Source organism: Pieris brassicae, chromosome Z (genome assembly GCF_905147105.1).
Source record: "Pieris brassicae chromosome Z, ilPieBrab1.1, whole genome shotgun sequence".
Taxonomy (NCBI): Eukaryota; Metazoa; Arthropoda; class Insecta; order Lepidoptera; family Pieridae; genus Pieris; species Pieris brassicae.
In genome coordinates this window covers 10,576,408-10,603,399 of record NC_059680.1, presented here as the reverse complement: position 1 = coordinate 10,603,399, position 26,992 = coordinate 10,576,408, and the positions used below count along the sequence as shown (strand labels likewise).

General features: G+C 33.4%; 1 protein-coding gene across 1 annotated transcript in view; it reads left to right on the top strand.

Annotated features, from left to right (window-relative positions):
* Positions 1–825: 825 nt before the first annotated feature.
* LOC123718934 (glutamate receptor 1-like) overlaps positions 826–26,992 on the top strand; it is a 46,062-nt gene continuing 19,895 nt past the window's right edge. The window contains exons 1-6 of the mRNA XM_045675936.1: positions 826–1,017; positions 5,347–5,499; positions 15,552–15,679; positions 16,459–16,588; positions 24,647–24,900; positions 26,702–26,851. Of these exons, the coding sequence (XP_045531892.1) occupies positions 921–1,017; positions 5,347–5,499; positions 15,552–15,679; positions 16,459–16,588; positions 24,647–24,900; positions 26,702–26,851 (912 nt within the window). The 5' untranslated portion in view covers positions 826–920. The remainder of the gene's footprint in view (positions 1,018–5,346; positions 5,500–15,551; positions 15,680–16,458; positions 16,589–24,646; positions 24,901–26,701; positions 26,852–26,992) is intronic.

Sequence of the window (26,992 nt, the reverse complement as noted above, 5' to 3'; positions counted from 1 at the left end):
GTAGCCCATTGATGTCTTTTCGAACCAATTCAAGTTAGGAATTTTAAATGGACACCGGCAATGGACAATAGCAACGCCATCTCAAGCCTCTGGAATAGTGAGTGTTAACATGCGGCGGTATCACTTAACATTAGTTGAACCTTGTGGCCGTTTTCCCACGACTATATAACAAGACCAGGGAAACATGAAGTTACAAGTAACTAAAAACAATCCTAAACTCACAATACGTAATTTATATTCAAAGAGGAAATAACTAGCTTATTTGATACAATGCTAATCCAGACATACACGGATAAACGAACAAGCGAATTAAAACATAATAAGAATATTATTTATTATAAAACCGAGTGCTATAAGCCTTACCTCTGGCTCCGGCATACTAAACCATATATACAGGTAATAAGACTCAACTTCAACAATCTGAATGTGGCAAAGGGTTTTGCGTTTGGGTAGGGTGAGGCATTTGATCAAATTCGACGCGCGCAGCATCCTTGTTTCTCGATGGAATTTCTGCGAAAATTCGCTAACGAAAAGAGCGATTTTTGGAATATGATTCTTTTCCTGTATTGTTGAGATATATCTCTGATAAAAAGTTCTGAAAAGGTATATATTATTTATGAGTCTGACTAGATTCAATAATTGGAATATTAAAGATATTTTACCTTACCTTATATATTATACATAGGTCCCATTATTATCCAAGATAATTGAAAATAAGGCTAACACGAATAAAGAGAATGCTCGCAGCGGGGGCGGTGGTAGCTCCCCTCTGCCCGTTTCAGCGACGGCCATCAGTCGTCTGTAAGTCTCAGGTTTGCACGCAGCATCCCATCGCGTTATCCCGTTGTGAGATTAAAATCACGATAAAACGTCTTTTATACAATGATAAAATCGTTAAAAGGTATTTAAATTTTAACAAAATGATTAAAAAACAATCAGTGATTGTTCTTGTCGGTTCTTTGTTATATATTTTCGGCATATCGGGACAGCCTTTTCCTGTCGAAAAAATTGCTGTTGGTAAGTTTTCAAGAGTTTTATATTTTTATTATAATATTTGTATTCTATTTTAGTATTATGTATTACGCTTAGTGTATCTTTTTAAAGTTATACTTTATTATAAAATAAATAATTACGAGAAATTATTATTTAACTGATTTCATCTATTTATATAAATTGGTTTCTGTTAAACTTGAACAAATGTTTTAATATGTTTTCGCTCCTTCTCGCTTTGTTCAAAGCTTTCCGTAGCATGAAAATTTTGTATCGATTTTCTCTTTCTTTCATGTTGCTCTGACTCTTTCGCCCATCTTTCATCTCCATGACAGTTAATGTGGAAGGTGGCGCTGTTCACCCGCCATTATGTCGTCGCCATTTTAAAGTTTACTTGAGCATAAAATATAATTAATAAATGTCTTAGGCAATCCATTTATGGACCTTTTTACATTATTGCAATATTATTTCTTCTTGGTTTCTTGCGTTGCTCATATTCTTATTGGTTATCGTTTGAACAAATACTGTGAATAAGTTTGAAGTTTAAGTTTAACACAACAAACCTATTTTTGTCAACTTTATATAGGTTATATAGACTTATTTTTGGTAATAACCCTTAAGAACACTTACAATACTGAAAACAATACTTTGGACGGATACATAATAATACTACTATACTTAATTTTCTATAACCCCTAGATGGGGCAGAGAGCAAACGCAGTGAGCTTCCATCGCGTTCGGTCTTGAGCTCGCTTAAAGTCTTTCCGGCTCTGTTTGCCTCAAATGAGGCAAGGATGATGAAACTATACGACACCAGGTTTTCTAGGGACCGCCATGCTTTGCGCATTCCTAGCGAGTTCTAGTTAAGCTCCTGTTGGGAATATGATCCCTACGGAATATGTGACGTATCCAATTCTATTTGCATCGCTATTCTATTTTCTCGGGCTAGTAGATTCCTGGTATACGAAGACAGATGTTGACGAAGGCGAGACGACAAGTATTTCGTGACTTTCCATGTTTCACACCTATAGAGCAGCACAGATCTGACGTTGGATCCGAATATTTTTACTTTGATTCGACGCCTCCACACCCGTGACTTTCATACAGGAGGAAGTTGTGCGAAGGTTGCTCGGACCTTGGAAATTCCTGAAATAACGTCCTTGTCTGTTCAGTATTACTAGCTGAAGAGTTATTTATTTTTGTGCTAATTCTAGGAATTACTGGTTCGAGTAAAATATTTATTTTAGAAAAGTACAGAGTACATACGCCGTTCGTTTTATGGGTCTGAGGGTAAGATCAGTCTATGGGTTAAGTCATGTCTAATCCAATAACCAGGTTTTTAACATTGGGTAGTGACACTGAATGTCAAATCACAACTGTGATTCGGAGTGTTGGACTTGCTGGATTCTCTCGTGTTTTCCCAACAACTATTTATATTTTAACTTATTATCTCATAAGAAAGACGTGGTACTTACGTGGACGTGGTACGCCTAGATCTTGTTACTTACCAACCAATTTCTATATGTTTATATGTAATATAAATCCATGTTACGGTAGAAAAACCGTACTGACAGTATCTAGAATTGGTTAGCTAAAAATACACATATTTTTGTATTAAACATGGTATACTTTATTGAAATAGTCATAATAATATTATAACGCTTAGTGCGTGTGCACGAGACAAAAGCTTTGCAATACACTCCGGCGAAGCTAAATCCAATATTGAAATTGAGCTTTAAGTTTATAATATCGTATTACTCATAGTTCAACTCCATTTTATATTGAAAATTACTGTAACTGTTTTAAAATAAAGATAAACAAATATTGAATTGCTTACTGATGATTTGCTAAGAATATTATTATTTTATTAAAAGGCCAACATTTCATTTAACATTGGAACTGGTTTATAAAAATAATTTTAGAACGAGGCGACATTTATTTAGAAAATTGGTAAAAGTATCATTTAAACCATTTGTGAATTCAACGAAAGATATGAAATAAAAAAATTATTACAATTACAGTAAATTAAAACAAAAAGAATGACACACAAATAGAATGAGTATTGATTTGTGCTCTGATAATTTATATAGTTTACTAAACGAATAATATATGCTTTTATTTAGTTTTATTTACAAACATCCCTAGTAATGTATGACAATAACTATTCATGTATTAATTATTAGTGAGTGTTGGGGTTTTTTTTATCGCCAAGATTGTGATCTTGTTAGGGAATGGCTAGCCGTCTTGTAAAATCTTGGTGATTTAAAAACCGTTAGCGTAAGCGCAGGTTTCCTTGCCAGGTCTTATAGACCGTTCTGTATCTATGACTAAGAGGGGATTTTCTGTGGGTTACCATATAACTTGGTAGGCAGAAATAGCAGAATGATGCACAATAAAAATTCGTTAATTAACATGTAAATTATTGTGTAAGCCATAGTAAAGATTTAAAGTTTACTATAAATCGAATCGACAGCTAAAAAGGTATTTCACTGTCCTACAGCTGCTTCCGTAAGTCGTTAAGTAATCGGGCATTAAAGTTTATGGAATGGAAAATTTAATGTAAGAAACCCTGTCACGATGATCATGATATTGGCACTGGGCCCTGACTAATTTTACCTAAAGTCCAAGTGGGACAGAGGGCATCCAGCGTAGAAACGTCATCCCAGCTTCCGTCAACTCTGCAAAAATGCTACGTTGCTAGGTTTCTGGCGGCAACGTTTCCTTTTGCATTGAGGATTTGACTCGAGAACTTGCTTTGCATGATTTGGACCACTCCGTATTGTACTTGTCAAGTGACACCTCATTGCATAGCTTCTATAGGTGTAAAGTGTACTTTAATATAAAATTTAAATATTATTATTACAAAACTTTGAATCAAAATTGAAGTACACTCTACACAATAAATTGTGTAAACATTACTGATTAATATGCGATATTTACGAGAGTGCATAATGAGCATTGCGTCCTGAAAATAGTGAGCGATAATTGAAATACCATTGCCATGTTAAAACTCAAAACTATTTGTATTATAATTAAATAACGAGCTAAGAATTGCACGGTGTCTGTGTGACTAAATAATATATTTAATGAAATGCTCATACAACAACCATTTATTATATTATATGTACTTCTTATTTTCAAATCGCTAACAAACTATAAAATCTTGCATATAATTTTGTACTTTCATTTTGTTTGATATCAACAGCGATTAATATCAAAATTAATATATGTTTTCGTATATGAGTAGAACAGAGCTCCTGAGAGGTGAGGAGCTACCATACCTTACTTCACATACATAAAGCACAAGTATATCAGACTCGTATACAAAGGCAAAATTCGAAAGTAATTTTGGGAAATCGCGTTTAATGATTTTGCTTAGTTGCACTCCAGCTTATATTTTTTTAAACATAATTTTTATTAAAGTTATGATTATGGAACTATACATATTTGTTCTTTAATAATTTCAGTGGAGGAATATTTAATTTAAATTTTAATAATTGAAAACAAATATTGTTGATCCTAGTACAAAAATTATATAACATAGAACTTTAGTTCAATAGCGAATTATTTTACATATAAGACCTACGAACTATAGTTTGTCTAATATACCGAATGAAATACGAATTGTTCTTTAGAATTCTAAACAGTTATAAGGAAAATCAACTTTTATAGACCTTTTTCTTTCTTTCTCAGCGCTCTGCTGCAGAATTAAACTTTGTGCCCTTAGCATTTAATATCTCAGTATACCTTAAATTGGAGTTAGACCCTTGTCTTGACTTGGTAGCAATATGCTTTGGGCAGCTACGTAAAAACATTCCTCTATTACTCTCTTTGCTTATGCAACTGGGTCTAATATGCGTCAAGGAATGCGTCTAATGATGTTCATGAGAAGTCCTACTGACATCTTCTAGACTTGTGTCGCAATCAATAATTTAAAATGTGTTTGACTTCTGTCTCCACAATGCTATGTGTAACTTTTGTGAGCGCACAGAGTTGCACACTTGTTCACTCAGAAGATTTAAGATTTAATGCGTCTTGCCACGGCTTCCTCTAATATATTCTTGATCATTCAAAAAATTACTTGGCTATTACGCGCACAATTAAATGTGTAATTTTGACTGAACTTTCTGAAAAGCACTCAAACCTTGAGTTATGATTATATCGTAAGAAATTCACCATTATATCCGTTAAAATTTACTTTAATAATGTCTAAATTGAAACTAACAGTAATTTTACCGTTATATTTGAGTTTTGAAGTACTTGCCACCCATGTACACGTACATCAAATCTTATATTATCAATCTTATCTTATTATATGCTATATTCATACTGACTAACTATATTGTTTATTCTCAGGTGCAATTTTCGATCAAGACACCGAGGAGATTCAAAATGTATTCAAATATGCGATGGCAGTTCACAATCAGAACATCAGCGTCCGCCGTCTTGAACTGCAGGCTTTTGTGGATGTCATCAATACAGCTGATGCCTTTAAGTTATCAAGACTAAGTAAGTATACTCGTTTAAGTAAATAATTTGTCTCTCCAAGGCAGATGGCTTTCGAAGTATTTTCGAATTGATAGCGTACTAGTGCAGTAATTTAGTGAGTTACAATGACCGGCGTCCGACATTATTGCGGTGTAATACGATGCCTCGGCAATAAGCTATCCGAAAATTTTTATCTACCTTGGACATCCATAAGTCGAGCGGGCCTGATTGCATCCCTCCGATTGTGCTACGTACTCCTTATTAGGTTCCGATTTTATGCGCCTTTTGCGGTACCTGTACTCGCTCGACATTATTATATATTACATATCATATATTATCCATAAGTGTTTAAATACCGTTTCAATACATCTGAAGGGCGATCGTTCTGATCCGTCCAACTATCGCCTATTAGCTCCTTGTTCTCCAACTTGTGGGTGCTCAGCTGGTGATTATCTCGTTTACCTTGTGTAGTGGGCTGGCGGTAAGTTTGGAAACAGCGAAGCCTTCGAGGCATTCGTTGCTATGCATATGAATGATATGTTGCTTACAAAACACTCATTTCTGCGGACGACAGCACTGCCGATACTCTTACCACAAGCCTGGCATGTATTTCTCTGGTAGTTGTCGATGAGTACCGGAACAAACTTTTGCCTGAAGTCTCTGAAACTCTGCTACATGGAGACTAGGGTAGACTTGTCCAATTTAGCTCCTAAAATACACAAGTTTGCGCGTTTTCCGCTAAAATAACATCCTCCTCGTCGTTACTCCTCTCTTCGAAGACACTCTCCTTAAACCGTCTTTTATCTTCTCTTATAGAATGATGTTCAGTATCGTAGTCATTTGGAAGGAAAGGCTAAGTAAGCCTCTAAGTAGCTTGGTCTGCTCAGCAAGGCGAAACCATTTGGTACCATATGGAGTATTGTTCTCATCCCTGGGTCGAAGCTCCACCGTACCAGCTCATTCCGCTTGACCGTATTCAATGAAGAGTTATTCAAATCATCGAAAGCCAGTCAATTTCCGAGCGGCTTGATCCCTTGGCATTGCGTAGAGATGAGGGGTCCCTATACGTCTTCTACCGCATTTACCGTGGAGAGTGTTCAGATGAGATGTTCGGACCTATAACCCTTTTTTAATACCATGAGTTTCATCATGAGACGTAAATGCAGAATACAAAATACCATTCGCATCATTTCGACAACTACGTTTTTAAGGCAGTTTTACACACCACTACTATGTGAAACTTACACAACCACTTGCACAGTCAGTTGTGCAAAGCCTTAAAGTTCTCTTCTCTTTATAATTATAGAAGAGAAAACTGGTGTTAACTAAAAAAATTCACCAATATCAAGGATACGACAAACGTCCGTTTAAGATTCCTATAATTATTTAAGATAGATATTTTTTAATAAGATTCCTTTTTTGTTGAAATTATTTATGGCCTGACTAGTTAAAGGACTTGACATATTTTTCAATTCAAAAGTACATGTTAAGTTAACATTTTATCATGTTGGATGCATCGTAAAACGTTTTATATAATATAAATGTATGCTACATTTATATATTATGTATGTGTAAGGTACAAAAGTTTTTACTTAACCAATTCTATTAAAACAAGCCACGTGTGTCTGGTTTTCATTTCAAGCGGTTAGTGGACTGAAGTTAAAATTAACCACTTTCAATCTAATTTATTTATAGTGTTGCAATGGTTTTTATTGTAGTGTATTTTTATAAACTTAAAGCATTGTTTTCTGTACATTTAATAAACCAAGTGCTACTAATGACATACTACCTTAATAATTTATAAACGTCTTCGTAAGACTACAATTAAATCTATTATGTTGTGATTACAACTCTTAAGTATCTTTTAAAATATGAATAATAATTCATCAGCAGAAAATATATGGGTTTTGACTTGGATCTATTCCTTTGACCATTTTCTTATATACGTAAGTTTGTGGTAGAAGCCTGACATATGTTGATCTAAGATGTGCCGATTCCTTTTCGATGTTTTTTTTTTCACCGTACCAACACAGTCAGTTGTGCAAAGCCTTAAAGTTCTCTTCTCTTTATAATTATAGAAGAGAAAACTGGTGTTAACTAATTTACTATTTTAGTAAATTTTAAATAGAGTATAATGTGCACCATTAGCACACTTAAAGTAGTATAAGTTTGGAAAGAGTCCACGATTTACATACCCAAAACTTTAATAAGCTCTACGTGAGATAATTTTATGCGGCATAAGTCCTCGGAATCGCTACCTCATAACACTTAAAATTTCAGCGTTACTTTGACGGGTTTTACTAGTCATAAGAAATATATGTCCATTGGCGCCACATTTTTACCTTGGCGTTGCGTAGTATGTGGGGTATATATGTATCTTCTACCACATTTACCATGGATAGTATTCAGAGGAGTTGGTCGGTTCAATACCTACAGATGAATTTCATCATCAAGTCATCAGTCAAGGCAGAATACAAAATACCACCCGTATCACCTCGATGTCCATCATTCCACAACTGAGGGTTTTTTAAGGCAGTCTTTACCACGCACCACTACTTTGTGGAACAATCTTCCCACTGAAGTATTTTCGAATCAATTTGATAGGATCCTTCAAGAAAATATGGTTCCGATTGATAAAAGGCCGGCAACGCACTTACGAGTCTTCTGGCAACGCGAGTGTCTATGGGCGGCGTGAGCCTCCAGGCCGTTTTCCCCCTGATACTTAATAAGTTGTCATCAGTTTTTGAGTCTCAAAGTAAATGAATATAAATATGTTTCCGGTTTTGGTTTTTATTAGCAAATTTTAATTGCTTAAAAAGAAAAAACGTATTTTAAAGTTCAATTTTACAGTTGGGAACCGCACATTTATACTAATATTACTCTAGATCCAAGGACTAAATAATAATAATCCAGTGGCCATCCTTATATGGGTTTTCCTGTGATTTAAACGCTAGACCGCATGGTAGATTGCCGATTAGCGGCGTATATTGTTCTCGCAAAAGCCGAGTTAAAGTTCATATAATGTTCCAAATTTAAAGTTTTGAGAATTTGTTCCTTATGTTTATCTTAGTTAAGATATGTAGATAAACTTCGTAAACAAAAAAAAATGGACAAAACCCTTATCTTACCATTTCGGTGTAACAAATGTTACAAAAATACAGGTAAATACATATTTTGTATATTGGTGACAATAATTTAAAAATACTGACACGGAAATTAAAACAACAAAAAATATCAAATTGTCCGTAAGAGGATGAACGTCGGATCCGCGTTATTTGTCCTAATGATGGGAACTTTCCGGAATTCTACCGACACTCACAATATAAGAATATCTTTTCTCAAATCCCTCAAAAGAAGCTGTGAATTTTTTTAACTTTTTCTCCAACATTATCCGTTGTTGAAATTCGTTATTTATTTTGCGAAATTTTCGTCGGTAGGTATACCTTTTTTATTTTGTGTTAAGCTCTGTAACCTTCAAACCAGGTTTAAGGGTTACATATTTCTATGTTTTATTTGCAATATTTTTAATGGCCTTTCTTACTCTATTCCTAACACGCGTCGTAGTCGGCCACGTTATACGGCCCACCTCCCTTAGGGCCTTCTGTTCTCTTGCCAAAGCTATTCAAGGGAATTTCTGTCACCACTGCACAAGGAGGATGACTCATTGGCCCATACCGCGAAGTAGAAGGCCAATCTTATAGGCTGTCTTCTCGTCGAACTTCACTTTGGATGGCCAAGGGAAGGCACCACCGACTTTATTGCGATATAATACTACGATACCATTGTTAACGGCCAGCTCCTGAGGTATCCAAACGGCCACCAGCTGATGAGCGATTATTTGATAATTCACACCGTGCTACCGCTAGCTCAAAGCCGCAACTTCGGTCCGATATGGACTACTGTTCTTACATGTGGGCGGGAGCTCCCAGGTACCAGCTCCTTCCGCTTGACCACATTCACCGAAGAGCGATTCGAATCGTCGACGACCAGTCACTTTCCTTGCGGCTTTCCCTTTGCTTTTCCCTTGGCTTTGCGTAGAAATGTTGATTATATTCTGTATCTTCTATCGCATTTACCATGGAGTGTGTTCAGAGGAGTTGTTCGGACCTTCAGCAGGATTTCATCATCGGACGTCAAAGCAGAATATAAAATACCATCCGTAACCACTCGACATCCATCGTTCCACAACTGGTCGTTTCTGCCGCGCTCTACAATTATGTGGAGCCAGCTGCCCACTAAGGTATTTCAGAATCAATTTGAGTTAGGGTCCTTCAAGAAAAGATCGTACCTATTCTTAAAACGTCGACGTCAAAGGACTTGCGAGCCTACTGGCCATATGACTCCATGCCGTCAACTGCCGTCCATAGGTGGAGGTATCATTTAACATGAGGTGAGCCCCCTGCGCGTTTGACTCCATAAAAAGAATACGCAACACACTCACCATTTAGTTCTTACATTGTATGAGTAAGTCTTAATTGTCAAAACAAAACAAATAGCGCAAGATAAGTACTTACCGCTGCCTGTGAAAGTCTGCAACCCCAGGAGGGTTTCAGGTGCGTTGCCGAGCTTTAAGGTAGTGCGTAGAAAACCGTACCTTCTCTTAAAGTTTAAGTCATAACGCTTCGAGAATTCCTGGTATCGCAGTTGGATTCATAATAGCAAGGTTTGCGGTAAGAATTTAGTTTAAATGCGCTCTGTCGTGGTACACCAGACAGCAAGTTCGAACGGGAATATAAATTATCAATAATGGAAATCTTTGGATATTTGAAGGAAAATAGAACGATACTGTGTGTCATTTTCATGAAAATATAAAATGCAAATATGGTATCATTGTTAAAATCAGTACGGCTGCCGACGTGTGCCGATCTGTAAAAGTTTATTCACGGCACAAACGATTTTATTATAAATATACTGCTATGAAAGACACATAACTATACAATTAATTATTTCAGTGTGTAGGCAGTAATTAATTAACATTAACAATGTTCGTATTAAATACAATATAAAAATTATTTTACTAGCTAATTAACGTAATTGTGCGTTAAATTTCGTGGGTGATGTACCGTTATTGACAATTATTATTACAAATCAATCTACATATAAAAGTTTATTTAATTATTTTTCACTCAGAAACGCATGTTTGTCTTTATTCGCCACTATAAAAATAATATGGGTTGTTAATAATTAATAAAGTAATTGTTAGGGTCAAATAGCGAAGAGCATATTGGGTACAATAACTATTAGTTATAAGTGGCAACGTCTTGAAAATATAACAAATTGACACAGTAGAGTATTTTAAACTAATAAACTATATTCGTTGTATCATAGCATAACAACATGGATATTTTTTTAATTTATTTTAATTATTGAAAAAGATTTACAGCTTGAGAAAGACTTACTAAATATAAAGTTCTTTTTAAGTCATTAAATAAATATTTACATGTACTTAAAAACTAAAAACCAACTGGATTTAACAATAAAATTATTTTAATACTACTAACCATAAATACTGAAACAAAGTAAAAAAAAAAATTTTCTATTACAAATATTTTTGATTACTTTTACAGTGTATTAGTTTAATACATAAATATAAAACAATTTAAAATATAAAAAGCTTATTCGAAGTGGTCTCCATTAGCTGTAATACAGTCCTTTACACGTTTGAGGCTAGATATCACTAGATCAGAGCTTCTAGAAGCACGTACTGTTTCAATGGAAAAATTCTTCACTGCCAATCGTATGGATTGTGTTAGGGACTGAATTATCATGGCGCTTAGAGCAAGCCGTACTCTCTAAAACTGACTATAAATCATAATCTAGCGCATTACGATCGGGACTAGACAACAGCCAGCCTTTATCTCTGATGAAGTCCAAAACGTTCGTTTCCAACCAAGACTGCGTTCAATAACTTCTTGGTTATTGAACATGGTGTTATTAAGGGGCTTTACTACCTTCTCAAGAATGGTATCTTATCATCATACACTTGTGCCGATTTCTTTCATGAAAGTATGGCTCAGTCACTCCTTCATAGCTAATGTTTAAATAACTTTATTTTCTCATTACAAAATTGTATTTTATTTACATAAGAAACTTAATATTATGTATATACGAGCGAGATACACGTCCCAATTTTAGCCTAGTAGATTCACTTTGACATGTACTTTTAAAGCCCTTTTGAATTTCTCAACCGTAAACAAAACTTTTCTGTAACCTTCCTTTGCATACCACTTCAGTAGTTGTTTCAGTTTTACCACCCTATTCCTTTTTTAAATATCAGTTAAGAAATAACTAGTACGTCTCTGATAAGTTGCAAGTCCTAATTTTTAAAATACGCAATATGGTTCTAGGTTTTATTTTCATCTCCCGAAATAAAATCTTTTGCTTTCAGTCAGGATTTCTTCGAATACTTTCCCTTACTGCTTTGAGACACTACATGGAGGGCCAGATCTTTTTCTGTCACAAACAGAGGAGGTCTCGTTGTATCTATTAATTGCCCGGTACACAAACATTTTACAAATACCGTAACGTTTAACGTTTTAAAAATTGCAGTTGGCTTTGTGCAATGCAGTCACATCGAATCAGTTCTCTTTATAACCACATTCCAATTTAATATCGCAAAATATTGTACAATGTATTGGCGAAAATGACAAAACCCAATGAACAATGATATATAAATGACAGATTCTAAATTCCAATGTAATATTTTGTTAATTCAATTATAACAGTATTTATGGCCAGACTAAGTATACGAGTATATCAATGAAAGCAATTAACTAATTAAAAATCTAGCATAACTTAGTAGTAACTATACTTATAAAACCTTATGATACAGTATGTATTCCACTGAGGAACTCAAATGTCAGAGCTCTCCTTGCCGACACTTGAGGCGAACAGGTCAATATCACAAGTTAAATTGTTAAACTTACTCGCCGCCCTAACCATAAAGCTGTTCCCTCTGTAATTGGTGTTAACTTTAGGTGTGTACATATTTTTAGCGTTCTATTTTACACACGGAAGCACACCATATCTCACACCTAACTAAGAGAGAAAGAATGTGAAAATGGTTACATCTTCTTAAGTAGTCAACTAGGAAAATCTTAGCTTTATATTGGAGATGTCTGATGAATTTATTTTGTATGAGCTCTATACGATTGCTATAAACGGAATTGGAATTTTGGTCCATACTCTACGTTAGATCTAACATATACCTACCAAAAATGTCATTGTCATAGACGCCATCAAAAAACGCGATTCAATTAACGATATAACGTCGTAAGAATTGAGTAATTAATTTCTAAGAAAGTTGCTGCACCGCGTAAACCAAGTATATATCGAGTCTGTAATAATAACTTTATGACTAAATTTAATAATAATATTTCTAAAGAATAGTAACAGAAGCTTGTTAAAAAATAAAACCCTTTTAACGATATACGTAACCGTTCGATAAAAGTTCTCTTTTAAATAATTAATAATGTACATAATATTAATTACATAGAAGTTGAGTTGTAACGATGATGTTCCGAAAGCTAAGATATTTTAGGAGTTAATATTTTGAAATAAATTAAATTATTTATAGTTACTTTATTTAACACGATTAATTTATTTATCCTAATATTGTAATTAATAAGTTCACATTGAAATAACAGTTTCTTTTCTGTTTATAATTCGTAAAAATATATGTCAGGTATTCGCGTGTAAATAATTTGGTTTGAACCAGTATAATTGTGAGTGTGGGAATATGAAACAATTTAGATAGGAAGTATAATTCCAATTCCATTAATTTTACTGAAAGTCTTAAATCAATATCACAATTAGTGAAATAATATAGCCAATGAAATCATGCAAATTATTTAGTAACCTCAGTATGCGATTTGAGATTAATTTCGCAAGGTGGGAAGTACAGGATAATATCAGCATTATGATCGTAACAGCAGAGTTGTGTTTAACAATCGTATAAAAGTATCTACCTGTGACAAACCGGCCACCCCAGCGCGAAACATAGAGAGGTCTAGTGAGGCCAGTGATCAACTTTTACTGCAATGTAGTAATAATAAAAAGTAATGACGATAATATATATAAGTGAGCTAGACCAAGCACCGTGTGAAAATACAGTCATATTCCTCCTTTCGTTATTTTCTGAAGATCCTTGTCGGAATTTATTACGAAAATGGGTGACGAGTCAATTCTTCGTGCTTGAATCTTGAAGCGCTTGATTCAAACATAACGCAGGTCCATTTTCTTGGCTAACTTCTTTGTCTTATTTAAAAGAATCTTGTTGCTAGGAGTCAGAATCATAAGCAAATACTTTGGCAGAGCCTCTAAGTCCTAATAGGTGGGCGGTTATGCCCTCTCCTTGTTACATGATCTGACAGCAGCCACAAAGTTCTCCTTAACATACCTGCTGTTAAAACAGACGCAATAGGCTTTGGGTGATTAGAGTCTGACGATGGTGTGTGGGCTATAAAGTTTAACTGTTTCGTGATGGCAAAATTTACTTTAGATCCCATGCTTACTATTAAATCAAGCAGATTTTCATTTGCCGTCTGCGGCATTCCCTTCAGCTCAACATTCTTCATTCTATTCCATTGCTTTACCGCGTCCCTTTCACATTCTAAGACATCAACTCTGCTTTGTAAATAATAAATTGCGGTTTTACTTTAAAAATTAATTACGTCCAAGAGGACGTGGAAAAAACTGGAGCCTAACCTCTATATTTTGGAGTCGTAACCCAAAGTCCTTAACAATTGTGCTAGGGTCTACCACTTTCTGGGATTGCAGCCCAGAAATTTTATCTCTCGTTAACTTTATCTGGCTTACTAATTCTTTGAAGATATTTTCAACCTGATTTCAATCCAGGGCATCGCCATGTTGATGTTCTGTAGCCCAGTTTTCGATATCATCCCTCTGTAATTTCTATGCAATTGTAGTGGAACGTATGTTTACATAATGAAACTGCCCCATTAAGGAGGCCTTCATTGCATTTCCCACATTACGTCATTGCAGTCTCTTTTATGAGGTATTAGAGTTAAAGAAAAATTTAGGTATCACGTTCAATTCAATTCATATTTATAGATAATTACATTAATAATGTACAGCACAAGTAGAAAACATTTAACTTTGATATTTAAATATACCAATTATTTAACGTCAAAATCAGTAAATATTAGTTCCTTTACTTGATTGATATTTAATTTCGGGATACGATTTTTTGCACACAAAGCGAACACCTTGTTCCGGAGTAAACATGAACATCTATTATCATTCATCAGTATCATTTCAGCGTATTAATGGGTGCGCGATCTATTTTATTTACAGTCTAAACACAGAGACTAAGAGTGCATTAGTTAAAAGAGGCTAATTCCATTGATTTATTTCCAATGAATAAAGGGAGTATGTGTCTGTACTAAGATCGCGTTCCTAGATAAATTTTACATTAAGCGTCCTGTGATATAGATTCTTTAGAAGAAAGATTGTTTTGTTACAATATTAAAAACGGAAAATAAATAATGATGTTCATATTTCGTATCACTGTTACTCTAAATACTTGGACTTCTAAAGGCAACCAATTACATTGTCTGAGACATTCCTATGACTACTTGCAGAAGCTAAGCTAATAAACTTAAGTAAATGTACAATAATTTGACCGCTATTTCAACCTGGCATAATTCTTTTAGCCTAATCAAGCCCGGAAGCATTCTAGGACACGGAAATTGCAGAGGCGCAATTGCCGTGATTGGTTTCCGATAGATGTTTGACCTGACGGGGTAGATATCTACTCATCTTGGAAATTATTGACGTTTTCTCGAGAGGGATAAAATTACGCATGTCGTTGGAACCAAAAATCGAAGGCGCACGGGTGGTGAGAGCGTATATGTGACACGCAAAACGTCGCAAAACGTCGCAAAACGTCCGTTTATCTTATCACAAGGTTGAATAATGTGTTTCTGCCTTAAGCTACATTGTCGTGATCTTGCGTTTTACATCACACCACAGTGTATTCACGACAACGCTTAGCCATACCCTTACCATATAATAAAACCAACAATTTACTTATGTATGATTTTTGTTTACAGTTTGCACCCAATTTGCCCGAGGCGTCTTCGCCATGCTGGGCGCTGTCAACCCGGAATCGTTTGATACACTTCACTCATACACTAACACTTTTCAAATACCATTCGTTACCCCATGGTTCCCCGAGAAGGTAAGCACTGTAACAGTAAAAAAATATTAAATTTTACTTGGCAATTTATATTTTTGTTATTAAAGTGTCCCAACGTGTAGCGAGACTAGTGGATTGCGGTGTTAAAAGACATAAGAGAGACGACGTTTTTTAAATTATAACTATAGTCCTTCAAGAAAAGAGCGTACAAATTCTTAAAAAGCCGGTAACGCACTTGCGAGCCTTCTGGCATTGAGAGTGTCCATGGATGGTGGGATCACTTGACACCACCGGTAACATCAGGTGAGCCTCCTGCCCGTTTGCCCCCTATTTTATAAAAAAATAAAAAAAGTTATAATCTTGTATCGAGCTGGAAATTTTCTCACTTCAATTAAAAACTTTTGACCACAGACTTAAGGGTGATTAAGGTTTTAGGACGCCATTTGTTGATAGCGCTTGTAATTTTCCTGGTATTTAAAATAGCCCAAAGAATTATGACTAAATTGTTTATAAATAAAGTGTTAAGCATAACAAATATGAAACTTATTCGTGCCGGTATTTTCCTTATTAGGTGACAGGAGAATGAATGCTTTCGTTCTGCGAATTCTCGCAAACAAAGGTGTGCTCTGATGTAGAACTTGTTCAGAGAACATTGTCAGTTATTAAATTTCAATGTTTAAGTTTACAAAATAAAAATAAAATCTCACAAATCCTGCCTTTAATAATTTTAATTCATGATAAATTCGTGTGCTTTATGATATAATATATAGTAAACTGAGAATTGTGTATGGAACTGTAACTAATGTTAGCTATTTTATCAGGTTATTCCTCCATCATCCGGTTTAATTGACCATGCCGTGAGCATGCGGCCCGACTACCACAAAGCAATAGTTGACATCATAGTCCACTATGGATGGACAGACATTATTTATGTGTACGACTCGCATGATGGTAAGAAAATACCTAAAATATTTAAAAAAAAATAGTTTATAGAAAAACATGACAACCTACGGAAGACATTATGTGCAGAAATATTATATGACAACTGTATCATATTTCTTCATATATTTGAAGTATCGCTAGTAAAACGTCCATTCCGGCTACGCACGCCAAAACAGGCCGAAAGGCGTTTTACCATTCAAAATAAACAAAACTATTTTTAACAATCTACCCGCATATATGAAACATATTAATTACCTTCCAACATTAAAAAAAAAATAATTAACAAAATAATTGGCTCACATTTATATTAACTCAGTATGGATTATAAAGTACCTACATATGTATAATAATAATTATTATTATATAATTTAATAGCTTCCTTGATGTGATTTGTTTTATAAATTCCGAGTAATTTTATATATCTTGACTATAAATTGTAATCGTATCAGGGACAATTGTGTCTTGACAATGATGACTTTGTGGTAATAAATTTGTTTAAACCATTTATTTAGGAACGAATACGCTGTTTTGGCGCATCTCATTCATCACATTGACGGCACTACTCAGAAAATTTTTCCATATAAAAACACTTCAGCATGTAAATACATTGGCTATTTGCCATACGTTATTTAAAAAAATGTATTACCATAAAATATGTTTTTTTAATAAAATCCCACGTGACTTTATAAGCTCAACTTGAGCTGTTTAGCAAACGAAATTAAATCGCAGCCGCTGTTTGAGTTTTTTAATAGGAATCGTTCGTCCCTTTCAGCATACATAAGTCTCGCGTTAATTTAACCATTAATACAGAGTTCGCAGCTTAAGAATTCAATAGCTAATTTTACTTTTTAAAATCATAAATTTTCCGCCCTCGTTGGTGGGGTAGCGTATCTTCGAATTGTAATATTCTAGAAAGAATTTTCCAATTCTAACCTATTGTTTCCAAGTTTACTCGTTCGAGCATCATCCCTATGACATTATTATTCAAAGCGTATTTATATTATAATTCAAATAAAACTTACACCAATTAACTAATTGAAAGGATCGCTGGTCTAGGATTCAAGTTAATTCATCTGACAATTTCTCTCTTAACCTAATTACTTAGACTTTATTTGTATTTATTTTATACTACAACTTCCGTCTTAAAGTAGATTAGTTTAATCAGCGATTCTCGATTTATTATTATAAGTGCGTGCTTTGCCAGGCTACCAGTTATATAAAAAAAATATTCTATTATATATTAATAATCTCTTTAAAATAACACATATATTAGATCTTTAAGTTGTAATCTGTGCAAATAAAACTTTACGCTTATCTCTGTGCAAACGTAAATGCGATTGTTGTTTTGCTAAGGATTATATACTGAGGATTTTGCTTTAATATTGAAAGAAAATGTATACACTAAAACATTTCTTTTAAAACAATAAAAATATAATCCTATTTTATATGTATTTATATTTATTAATTATTTAAAATACTAAAAAATTAAAATAAACGACATATTACTAATGTTAACATTTTTTATTAGCAACTTCTGGCTCTTTTAATCATTGCGCTGAATTTTTTTAAAAGTTTGGTATTCGTAGGCATGTTCAAATGTATGTTAAATAAAAAAACATTGTTTGAAGCTGGATGTCAGCTACTTTTAATCGCTTAAAATATGAGCTTATAACTAATATAAAAAGGAGTAATGGGGTTGCGACTCAAAAACTAACTTAGCTTATCTAAGGGTTCATAACTCTAAATGACACTTCAATACAATTATATTATATATTAATTGATATTTTTGGTTATTCTCGAAAACAAGTATGAAACCAATTTATGAGTGTGGACAAGGGTTAATTTTGGCTTCAAGCGCGCAATGATTGCTAACATTTGGTTTACGCTTCTAATTATTTACTAAATTATATTCATGTTAACTTAACTTTTGTTAGGTAACATAACTTGAGTAAAAAGTTATTTAGGTTTTATGTTATTATACTGATTTCTTATATTGCGTTTGAAAATATACGCTTAGTATTTATTTATTTATCAATAAAAAATATGACAGACATACAAATTCAAGATATATATAGTGCCAGCGTACAAAGCTCACATGTCAGAAGTGAAACTAATTTGGTAAACATTTTTTTCAGTCTTGTTCATCTTTATATAAATCTAAAACTTTAGATTTAAGAGACTTAGATAATTTAATTGTCATTAAAATATGAAGTGTTGAAAATTTATGGAAATTATAGATTTTTTTTAATTTATTTCTTCGATATTTACATTATTCGAAGCAATTTCTATTGGTATTGTTGTGACTAAAGCATTATGATAAATAAAATATGCAATATACGTTAGTGTTTCAACATTATCAAAATATCTATATATAATTGTGGTTCTAGTCTCGCTGCATGGCTATTTGCTTGATGCTACGTTCGCCTTTTCTCACTCTTTCTCAATCGGTCTCAATCGCTACCTCCCTTTTCTTCGACAAAAACGCTGCACATCTTCGTGACGTTTTTTTATAGAAGTATTAGTAGGACTACTAAAAAACAGAAGACAATATTAGGCACGAAACTGTAAACAGCAATTTGGAGTACATGCATAAAAGACAAAACAAGTACAACAATGGTGTTAAGTGCTTAGATCACAAGACACGACCTTAGAACGCGTAATTTGTAACTAAACACTAACAATAAATCAATACTTAATTTGTATAGCGTAGTAACAGGTGATGAATGATATAACTGGGATAAGCCTTATCAGTTTGCTCTCTCTTCGACCAAATTATACTGACAGTGTCAGCAATTGATTTAACTTTAACAAGCATTTTCTTAATAGACATTTTTGTTTGTGTTAAGTTAATACGTGTTAAATGTTTCTATGGAAAACTTAGGAAGCGCTGGGCTGTATTTGGAACATCATAGTTATCATACAATTTTTAATTATTGAAAACAATGCGTCCGTATTAAACCACGTCAAATAAACATTTTGAAAATAGAACGTACCAATTTGTATATATACGCTATTTATCTATGCCGATTTCTTCTCCCTTACGTTATTTTGTAATACACGTCTAATAGTGACTTAGACTCACAACCCTAAGGTTGTTTGAATGGAAATAGAAAATGCAATGGAATTTTCTTTATATGCTTAATTAACACTTGTTCCAACGACGAACGCAAACAGTGTGAGGGAAGCTGAATATAAAATTCATCAAAGGAACCGATGCAATCTGAGACCCAGCACTACATGATTATATTATTAAAACACAGGTACTATTGACACTCACATCGTCTGATTGTATAAAGTGATCTACCAATGATATAGTGGGCTGTACGTTTGTGTCTGTTTCAAATATGTTGTTACGTAAGTAAGTAATCAGCGTTACACTTCATTGATCACACGTCGTCCAAGACTTATATATGATAGTTCCTCATTATGTTCTCCCACTCTGTTCTCTCACCACTGTTCATAAACTCGCGGGAGGAAGAAAAAAACATTTCTGCACAGGCAGTGTTTACACATCAGACGTAAAGGTTGATAATAATGAGATGTTCTGTGAAATAATCTCATAACTAATCGATCAGATGTGGTATTGCATTTGTTTTTCACTTACTGCATTTATGTATGTACATAAACATAACATGATTATATAGATTTACATAGATTGACATAGTACATATTCGTTCATAGGTATGAGACAGCGTTTACTCATAGCATCACAGTTTTTCCTAGAGAAATTATTTAACCATGTCGTAATTCCATTATACTGAGTACACTGATTAAGCGATTAAGTATGGAGTTATAAATAGTATCGAGAAAACTCTTCTAAGGTTTTTATCATATTATATTGATCGAATATTTGCGCTTACTGTCCATGAAACAGGGGGATTATAACCACCTTTAATAGTGATTAATTTAGGAGACGCAATCAGATAAAACAACGCCATACCCCAAATGTATTGCGATGTTATAATGTCGCAAATCCATTTTGTGCAACAATATTTTTTTTCTGTTTTTAAACGCAAATCCTTGTTTTTAGGGTCTTATCCCAGTTACACCAGTTAAATAATCTAATGTTAGTTAATTACATACACACATATAGAATTTTTTTTTACAGTTTTTTTTAGTAAATTTTAATACATTCGTAAATTGTAATATAAAATTCTTTACTAGCAATTCCCCGCGATTTCACTTAAGGAGATACCGATCATGTGGTCGGACTATAGATAAAAGTTATCATAATAGTTTTATTTTACTTAGTTTTTAATTATTTCCTTTCAGATTATTAGATACGCGCTTACATTCATTATCTAATCAACATTTAAATTATACCTACATATTTTACAACGAACATGTATATATTACATTTTTAAATTTGTAACAAAATTTACGTGGAATGTCCAAAATTAGTAAATTTAAAAATACTCTACAGTATTGAAAAATTCTTGACTTCAAGTAGGTAATTAAATATTTTTTTAATGAGTCCAGGAGTTTCAGATTGATTGTTGAAAATAAAAACAAAATTTCATTTAAAAATGCAAAACTTTGATTTTATGGATAATTTTTTTCACACCTCGGGTTATATTATTGAATTTTTGTTTTTTTTGTTACCCCTACTTTTTTTGTAAGTGATGCAGTTCTCTAATGGTGAAATAATTTTTGAAATCGGTCGAGTAGGTTTTGTGCGAAAACATTACAAAGATACATACAAAAACACAAATGTTTCCTCTTTACAATATTAATATAGATAGGTAAAAGACGTGTCACTTAGTTTTAAAAACCCATAAATACATAAAGTTACAGTAATAACTAACTTAATGTTATAAGTGATTAAGACAGTTGACACTTAACTTCAAACAAAGAGCTTCATTTATTTGAATATCCCTCCTACAACAGCCACCGAACTTAACTCCCCTGAATATACAATTTATAGTCGAGACTTACAGATAAATATGATAAAGATGTACAGGACTGTCGTATTCGACAAAGTCACTAAGTTCAGTCAGAAAGATCAAATGTACTCTTCTCTTAAAGCGTAATATAAATATTGGATAAATGACTATTACGAGGGTAGAAATGAAACATTGTTATAGAAAAACGCTGATTACTATCATAGCCTGATCCTTACACTTTTCTTTTGTAGAACTTGCCTGTTTGCGCTTGACATTTATCGCTTTTATATTTTACGGTACACTTAGTGTTACAGGAAGTTATATACGTTAGTGATATCAGCTGAAGTATTAAAGATTCTAAAGCTATATGGAAACGAGATTGTTTTTAGCATAGTGGTAATAAGGTTATGAAAGTATACACGTGAAAAAATGCATAAAAATTCCAATATCTAAAAAGTAATTAAGATTTAAGTATGTATCATATCAACATTTAAATTGTTAGCATTTGACAACTTTATATACAATTATAGGTACCTAATTCAGAGTACAAAACCTCCTGTATTACTAGATGTTACATTTTATTTAAGAATAAAGAGTGTTTCAAAGTATAATGATGTTGTCAAGATTGTAAGCGAAACAGTTGTATATAAGGGCTGTTAGCTAAATTTATAACCATTTTTAGTATATCTTGTTAAACAAATAGAACAACAAATTTGATGCTTCACGAGTAGTTTAATGGTTAAAAAAATTCAGACAAACAAGTTTCAAAAACAATTGCAATTGTTTTAAAAGTTCAGCGACAGATTACGGAATTCAAATTTTTGGCCAAATTGTGTTAAATTGTATCGAGCAACATAGACCACGCGATGTGATGTTTAAAATACACAAGGCGTGTTTGTATCACTTAACAATAAACACTTAAGTAGCACTCAATTTAATTAAGACTTTGGAATTGATCATTAAATTTTACTGTTTGTTATAAATATAAATAAAAATTCTTTTAAATATGAATAAGTTTAAAATTGATTACAATAATAAATCAATTTATTTTTCAGTTGTAATATGTTTAGGTAAAAAGTGTGAACTTATTTACATATTAAAAAAACCAGTAGTTCGTTCTGCAGAGTAAAAGCAAAACGTTCCTCTTAAAAATTAATTTAAAAAAATGAAATATAAAAGCAAATTTTTGAGAAAAATTTCAAGGAGAAATTTTATAAATTAAAAAAAACACACACACAATGTAATTAATTGATTGAATGTACATTCTATACAAAATATATACCCATATATTAAGCCCATTGAATATTCTATTCATTGACTATGACTATACTAAAGCATATACTCGTATATAACTATGTAGCATAGCCTGTTCCCATCATTAACAATTTACGAACAATATGTTTGATTAAAAGTCTTCCAATTACTCTTTACTTGCTTTCTATAACTGATTAATGATTAGTGAGTTGAGTTTATAGAGTTAGTGGAAATAACGTAGTTCAAAGATGTGCACAGTTCGTGAGACCAGGTCATAACTTAACCTGTCGAAGACACCAAGATAATCCTTTAATTGGTATTCAACATAGCTTAAATATGCTTAACTTTTTTGTCCTTCACTAATAATAGAACACGACATTAACTTTAAATTTATTGTATTATAAAAGTCAAAACTATAAACGTAAGACGAATGAGGCGTAAATGAGGTGCGTACAATTTCGTTACGTGTACGTAAACACACAGGATATACACATTCTCAAACGCCGCGGACTGAAACTGAAGTCAATTTAAAAGTTGAGCGGGGAGAGAGATGTGCCTATCTATATCTAGCACTCAGGGAGGATCGGATCGCACCAGCGCTGCTTTAACGCCTAATCTTCAAGCCCTAGTTTCAGTCTGGATGAAGTATTGGTTATCTCATACGGGAAAGTCGTCGGCAGTGAGAAACTTAGCGCATACAGTTACATAACACCTAAAACAAGTTCTGGGCGTCTTAAGACCAACTTATTTGTCAGATAACGGCCAATTTGTACTTTTATAAAAAATATTAAAGTTATGAAGTATTTATCGTTGCAATTTCTCTGATATCAATATACCGTATTAAGAGGACAATAAATCTACAAATTGGTAAAACCATTGGTATCACAACTTTATAAAGTCAAAAAAAATTAGTGTCACCAAAATGAAGTTCTATTAACATTTGCGTACGAACGTTAAATATTTTAGGTGGATAAAGTATCTTTGTATGCATAACGTTCCTAGAATTTATATAAATATTTACAACTGTGAAATACAGTATTTTTAAACTGCAAATGCTGGTTCATAGGTTTTTCCAATATAATAAAAATTTACCAAAGCAAAAATGGTTCAAAATTTAATATGCACTGAGCGCAAATATTAGGAGTTGTCATGAAAATTTATTTCCCCTAACAAACAACGACCACAATGTAATAGCTTTTTCTGAACGATGAATACATCCGATAAAGCAAACACTTTGGCGTAAAATTGAATCGACATCAATCAACGGACGCGGGTATGTTGAAATTGGCCCAGCAAATCACAATAGTTTTTCACAATTTCTCTTCTAGTTATTATCGCCTAAACTGGTAATAATTTCTTGTTACAATTTTGATTGTTTGCCAAATATGATCAAACGATAGAACAATCCAAGGATCGTTTTGTCGATGATAATACTATTACTGACTTAATGAAGCTATTAACTATACCAAGATGATCACCAGTGTATAAACTCAAGGCAAGCAGTGACCTGTTTTAAATGTTAGTCCTAGTTGAATTGTTGTTATTATATGGTGCCGTCGAAAGCGAATTAGTACCATAATCTCTGACTCTAATAACAACCTATCTAAGACCTTAGAGACAAGTTCAGCATATACTATCCGTATTTGGGTACGTCCTGTATTGATATCCGATGTAGACACCTATCTAATTACTAAACTCATTTACTGTTTACTTTTTACCTAAAAAACTAAAAATCCTTTCGAAAAAATAATCGGATGTATATGTAGGTTTTTCAGCAAATAAGACTAGAACTAACATTGATCAGCTTAAAACAAATATTGTAATACAGCAAATACACGGTATTGGCAAAAAATTCTGGTAACGTTGATAGGCTTTGTAAATAAAGGATTTTTTTTTATAAAACGTTTAGTTATTGAATATTTTTTGGCAGGTCTGTTGCGCTTGCAACAATTGTATCAATCTATGGAGCCAGGGCGAGCCAAATTCAAGATATCTCTAGTGAAGCGTATTAACAACGCAGCAGAAGCCATAGATCTTCTCTTAGGGGTGGAAGAAAATGACAGGTGGAGCAGTAAGCGAATACTTCTGGACTGCAATGCAAAAAACACAAAGAGCATCCTTGTGGAACACGTGAGAAAGGTGGAATTGGGACGTCGAACGTATCATTACTTGCTCACTGGTTTGGTAAGTTATTGTAGGTCTCCCACGGTTTTCAAGTAAAGTTATTCGTCTCCCACAAAAGAAGGGTGTGGAGAAATGAGGCCCACCCTCATAAAAAAATAGATCTTCAATTATCAAGTGGACAAACTTTTAAACCAGTTTCTTAGTATCAGTTTCTCGACTTTCAAGTAGCACTAATCATAACCAGCATTACTTGTTGCTCCTACTTGCCGATTATCGGGGATTGTTAAAATTTTGTCACAATATTTAGTACTAAAATTAAATAAATCCTTTTAATATACTTGAAATTGGATATGTTCCACGTAAGTTATTGAATTTAGCTTAGATATTGACCCAAGCTACGGGTAATGAAAGATCCAGACCGGGTTTTGTCAGTTAATTAACTTGGAACTTCCTAAAGAAGGATTGGTTAGGAAATGCCAACGTTAACTAATTACTAATTATTTACTTAATAATTGAACTGGAAATTATGTGGTAAGGTTGGATGCAAGAAACCGTAATTATGTATGTCCAGAGGTTTGCTATGGTGACTTAGTGGTGGAATTTTGTTTGCCTCTTGCGCGTCTTGCTTTGAAAATGCTTATTATTCATCGGTGTATTTCTAATTACAAAGTATAAACTAAATTAAACTTCGTCGAGACAATAAGATAAATGAACGTCGAATGCGCTTACATTTAAGTTCAGTCACGTCCAAGCTGTTAATTAGTTAGTTTTTGAATTTGTATATAAAAAATATAACATGATACATTCAAACTCTATTGGACTTTAAATAAAAGTTGTATGTATTGATAGTTAAATAAGTGTATTAAAATCCTAGAGTTTTATTTTTAAATATCAGGCTCGACATTTATCATCTCTATATATATATGATATTCTTGTGCCACAAAGTTCGTTCCCCCGAAACGGCTCGACCGGTTCTTATGAAATTTTTATGCATATCAAGTCTGAGAATCGGCTACTATCTATATTTCAAGCCCCTAAGTTATATCCCAATTTTTTATTTTTTAGAAAAAAACATTGTTTTTATTTTTTATGATACAACATACAAAAATACATACAACCCCTAATTGTCACCTCTCTACGATCGATCGATACGTTGAATGTTATTTCGTCATTAATTTGAGGGTGTTAAAGGAGATGGCGACTTATCTTTTGCGTTTCATCAAAGTATATCTTTATAACGAAATTAAAAACCGTTGCTTTCTCCCTCAATCTGCAAAAAGAGAAAACATGGTAACGAGGAAGGACTACCCTTCTGTGTTTTTTTTTATATGGGTTTCCATTTACTTCATCATTGCGGGCCTAAGCTTGTATCATTCAGTTTAATTGTCCCTATTTGTTATAAATAATTCAATGTAACTTAAGTAAGCTTGAATGTCCGAACGGTTAGACCTACACTTTCAGTTATCAGAGGCTAATGCGTATTGCCCAATGAGCAATTACTAAAGATGGCCACGGAGTGCCCCACTTAATAAATATAGAACGTAATATAGTAAATCCACAATCGAAAACAAATTCAAATTATACTAAAGAACAGCTTTAGAAATTTATCAAAGAAATATACGTTAAGTGAACCTTTAAAGAATTTTAATTTAAATTTACTATTTATGATAACCTACGTATTCAATATTTTTCATTTGCGATGAGCCAACACAATACGTGTATTTGTGTGGAGTAAAAATAATAATATCAATAAGCAAGACACAGCAATTCTATCGGTGCGTCTTTTACATATAAACGAGGCCACGGGCAGCATATTTTATATTAATATCATAGAGAAAATTTAAGGCATTCCCATTAACAGGTTATGGACGATCAATGGGAGAATGAGGTTACGGAGTATGGGGCAGTGAATATAACCGGATTCCGCATCGTGGATCACGGCCGGCGGGTCGTGAAGGAGTTCATTGAGGGTTTGAAGAGGATGGATCCACGGTTCAAGGGGACTATATCAGTATGTTTATTAATTAATTTATATAGAAAAGGCCAAATGGCATACACATCAATGCGTTTCATTGGTAATGCGTTTCGTTTCGTTTTCTTTAAAGGCAAGTGAAAGGCTACCTCTGAAATACAATACCTCGTAAGGTTTTCT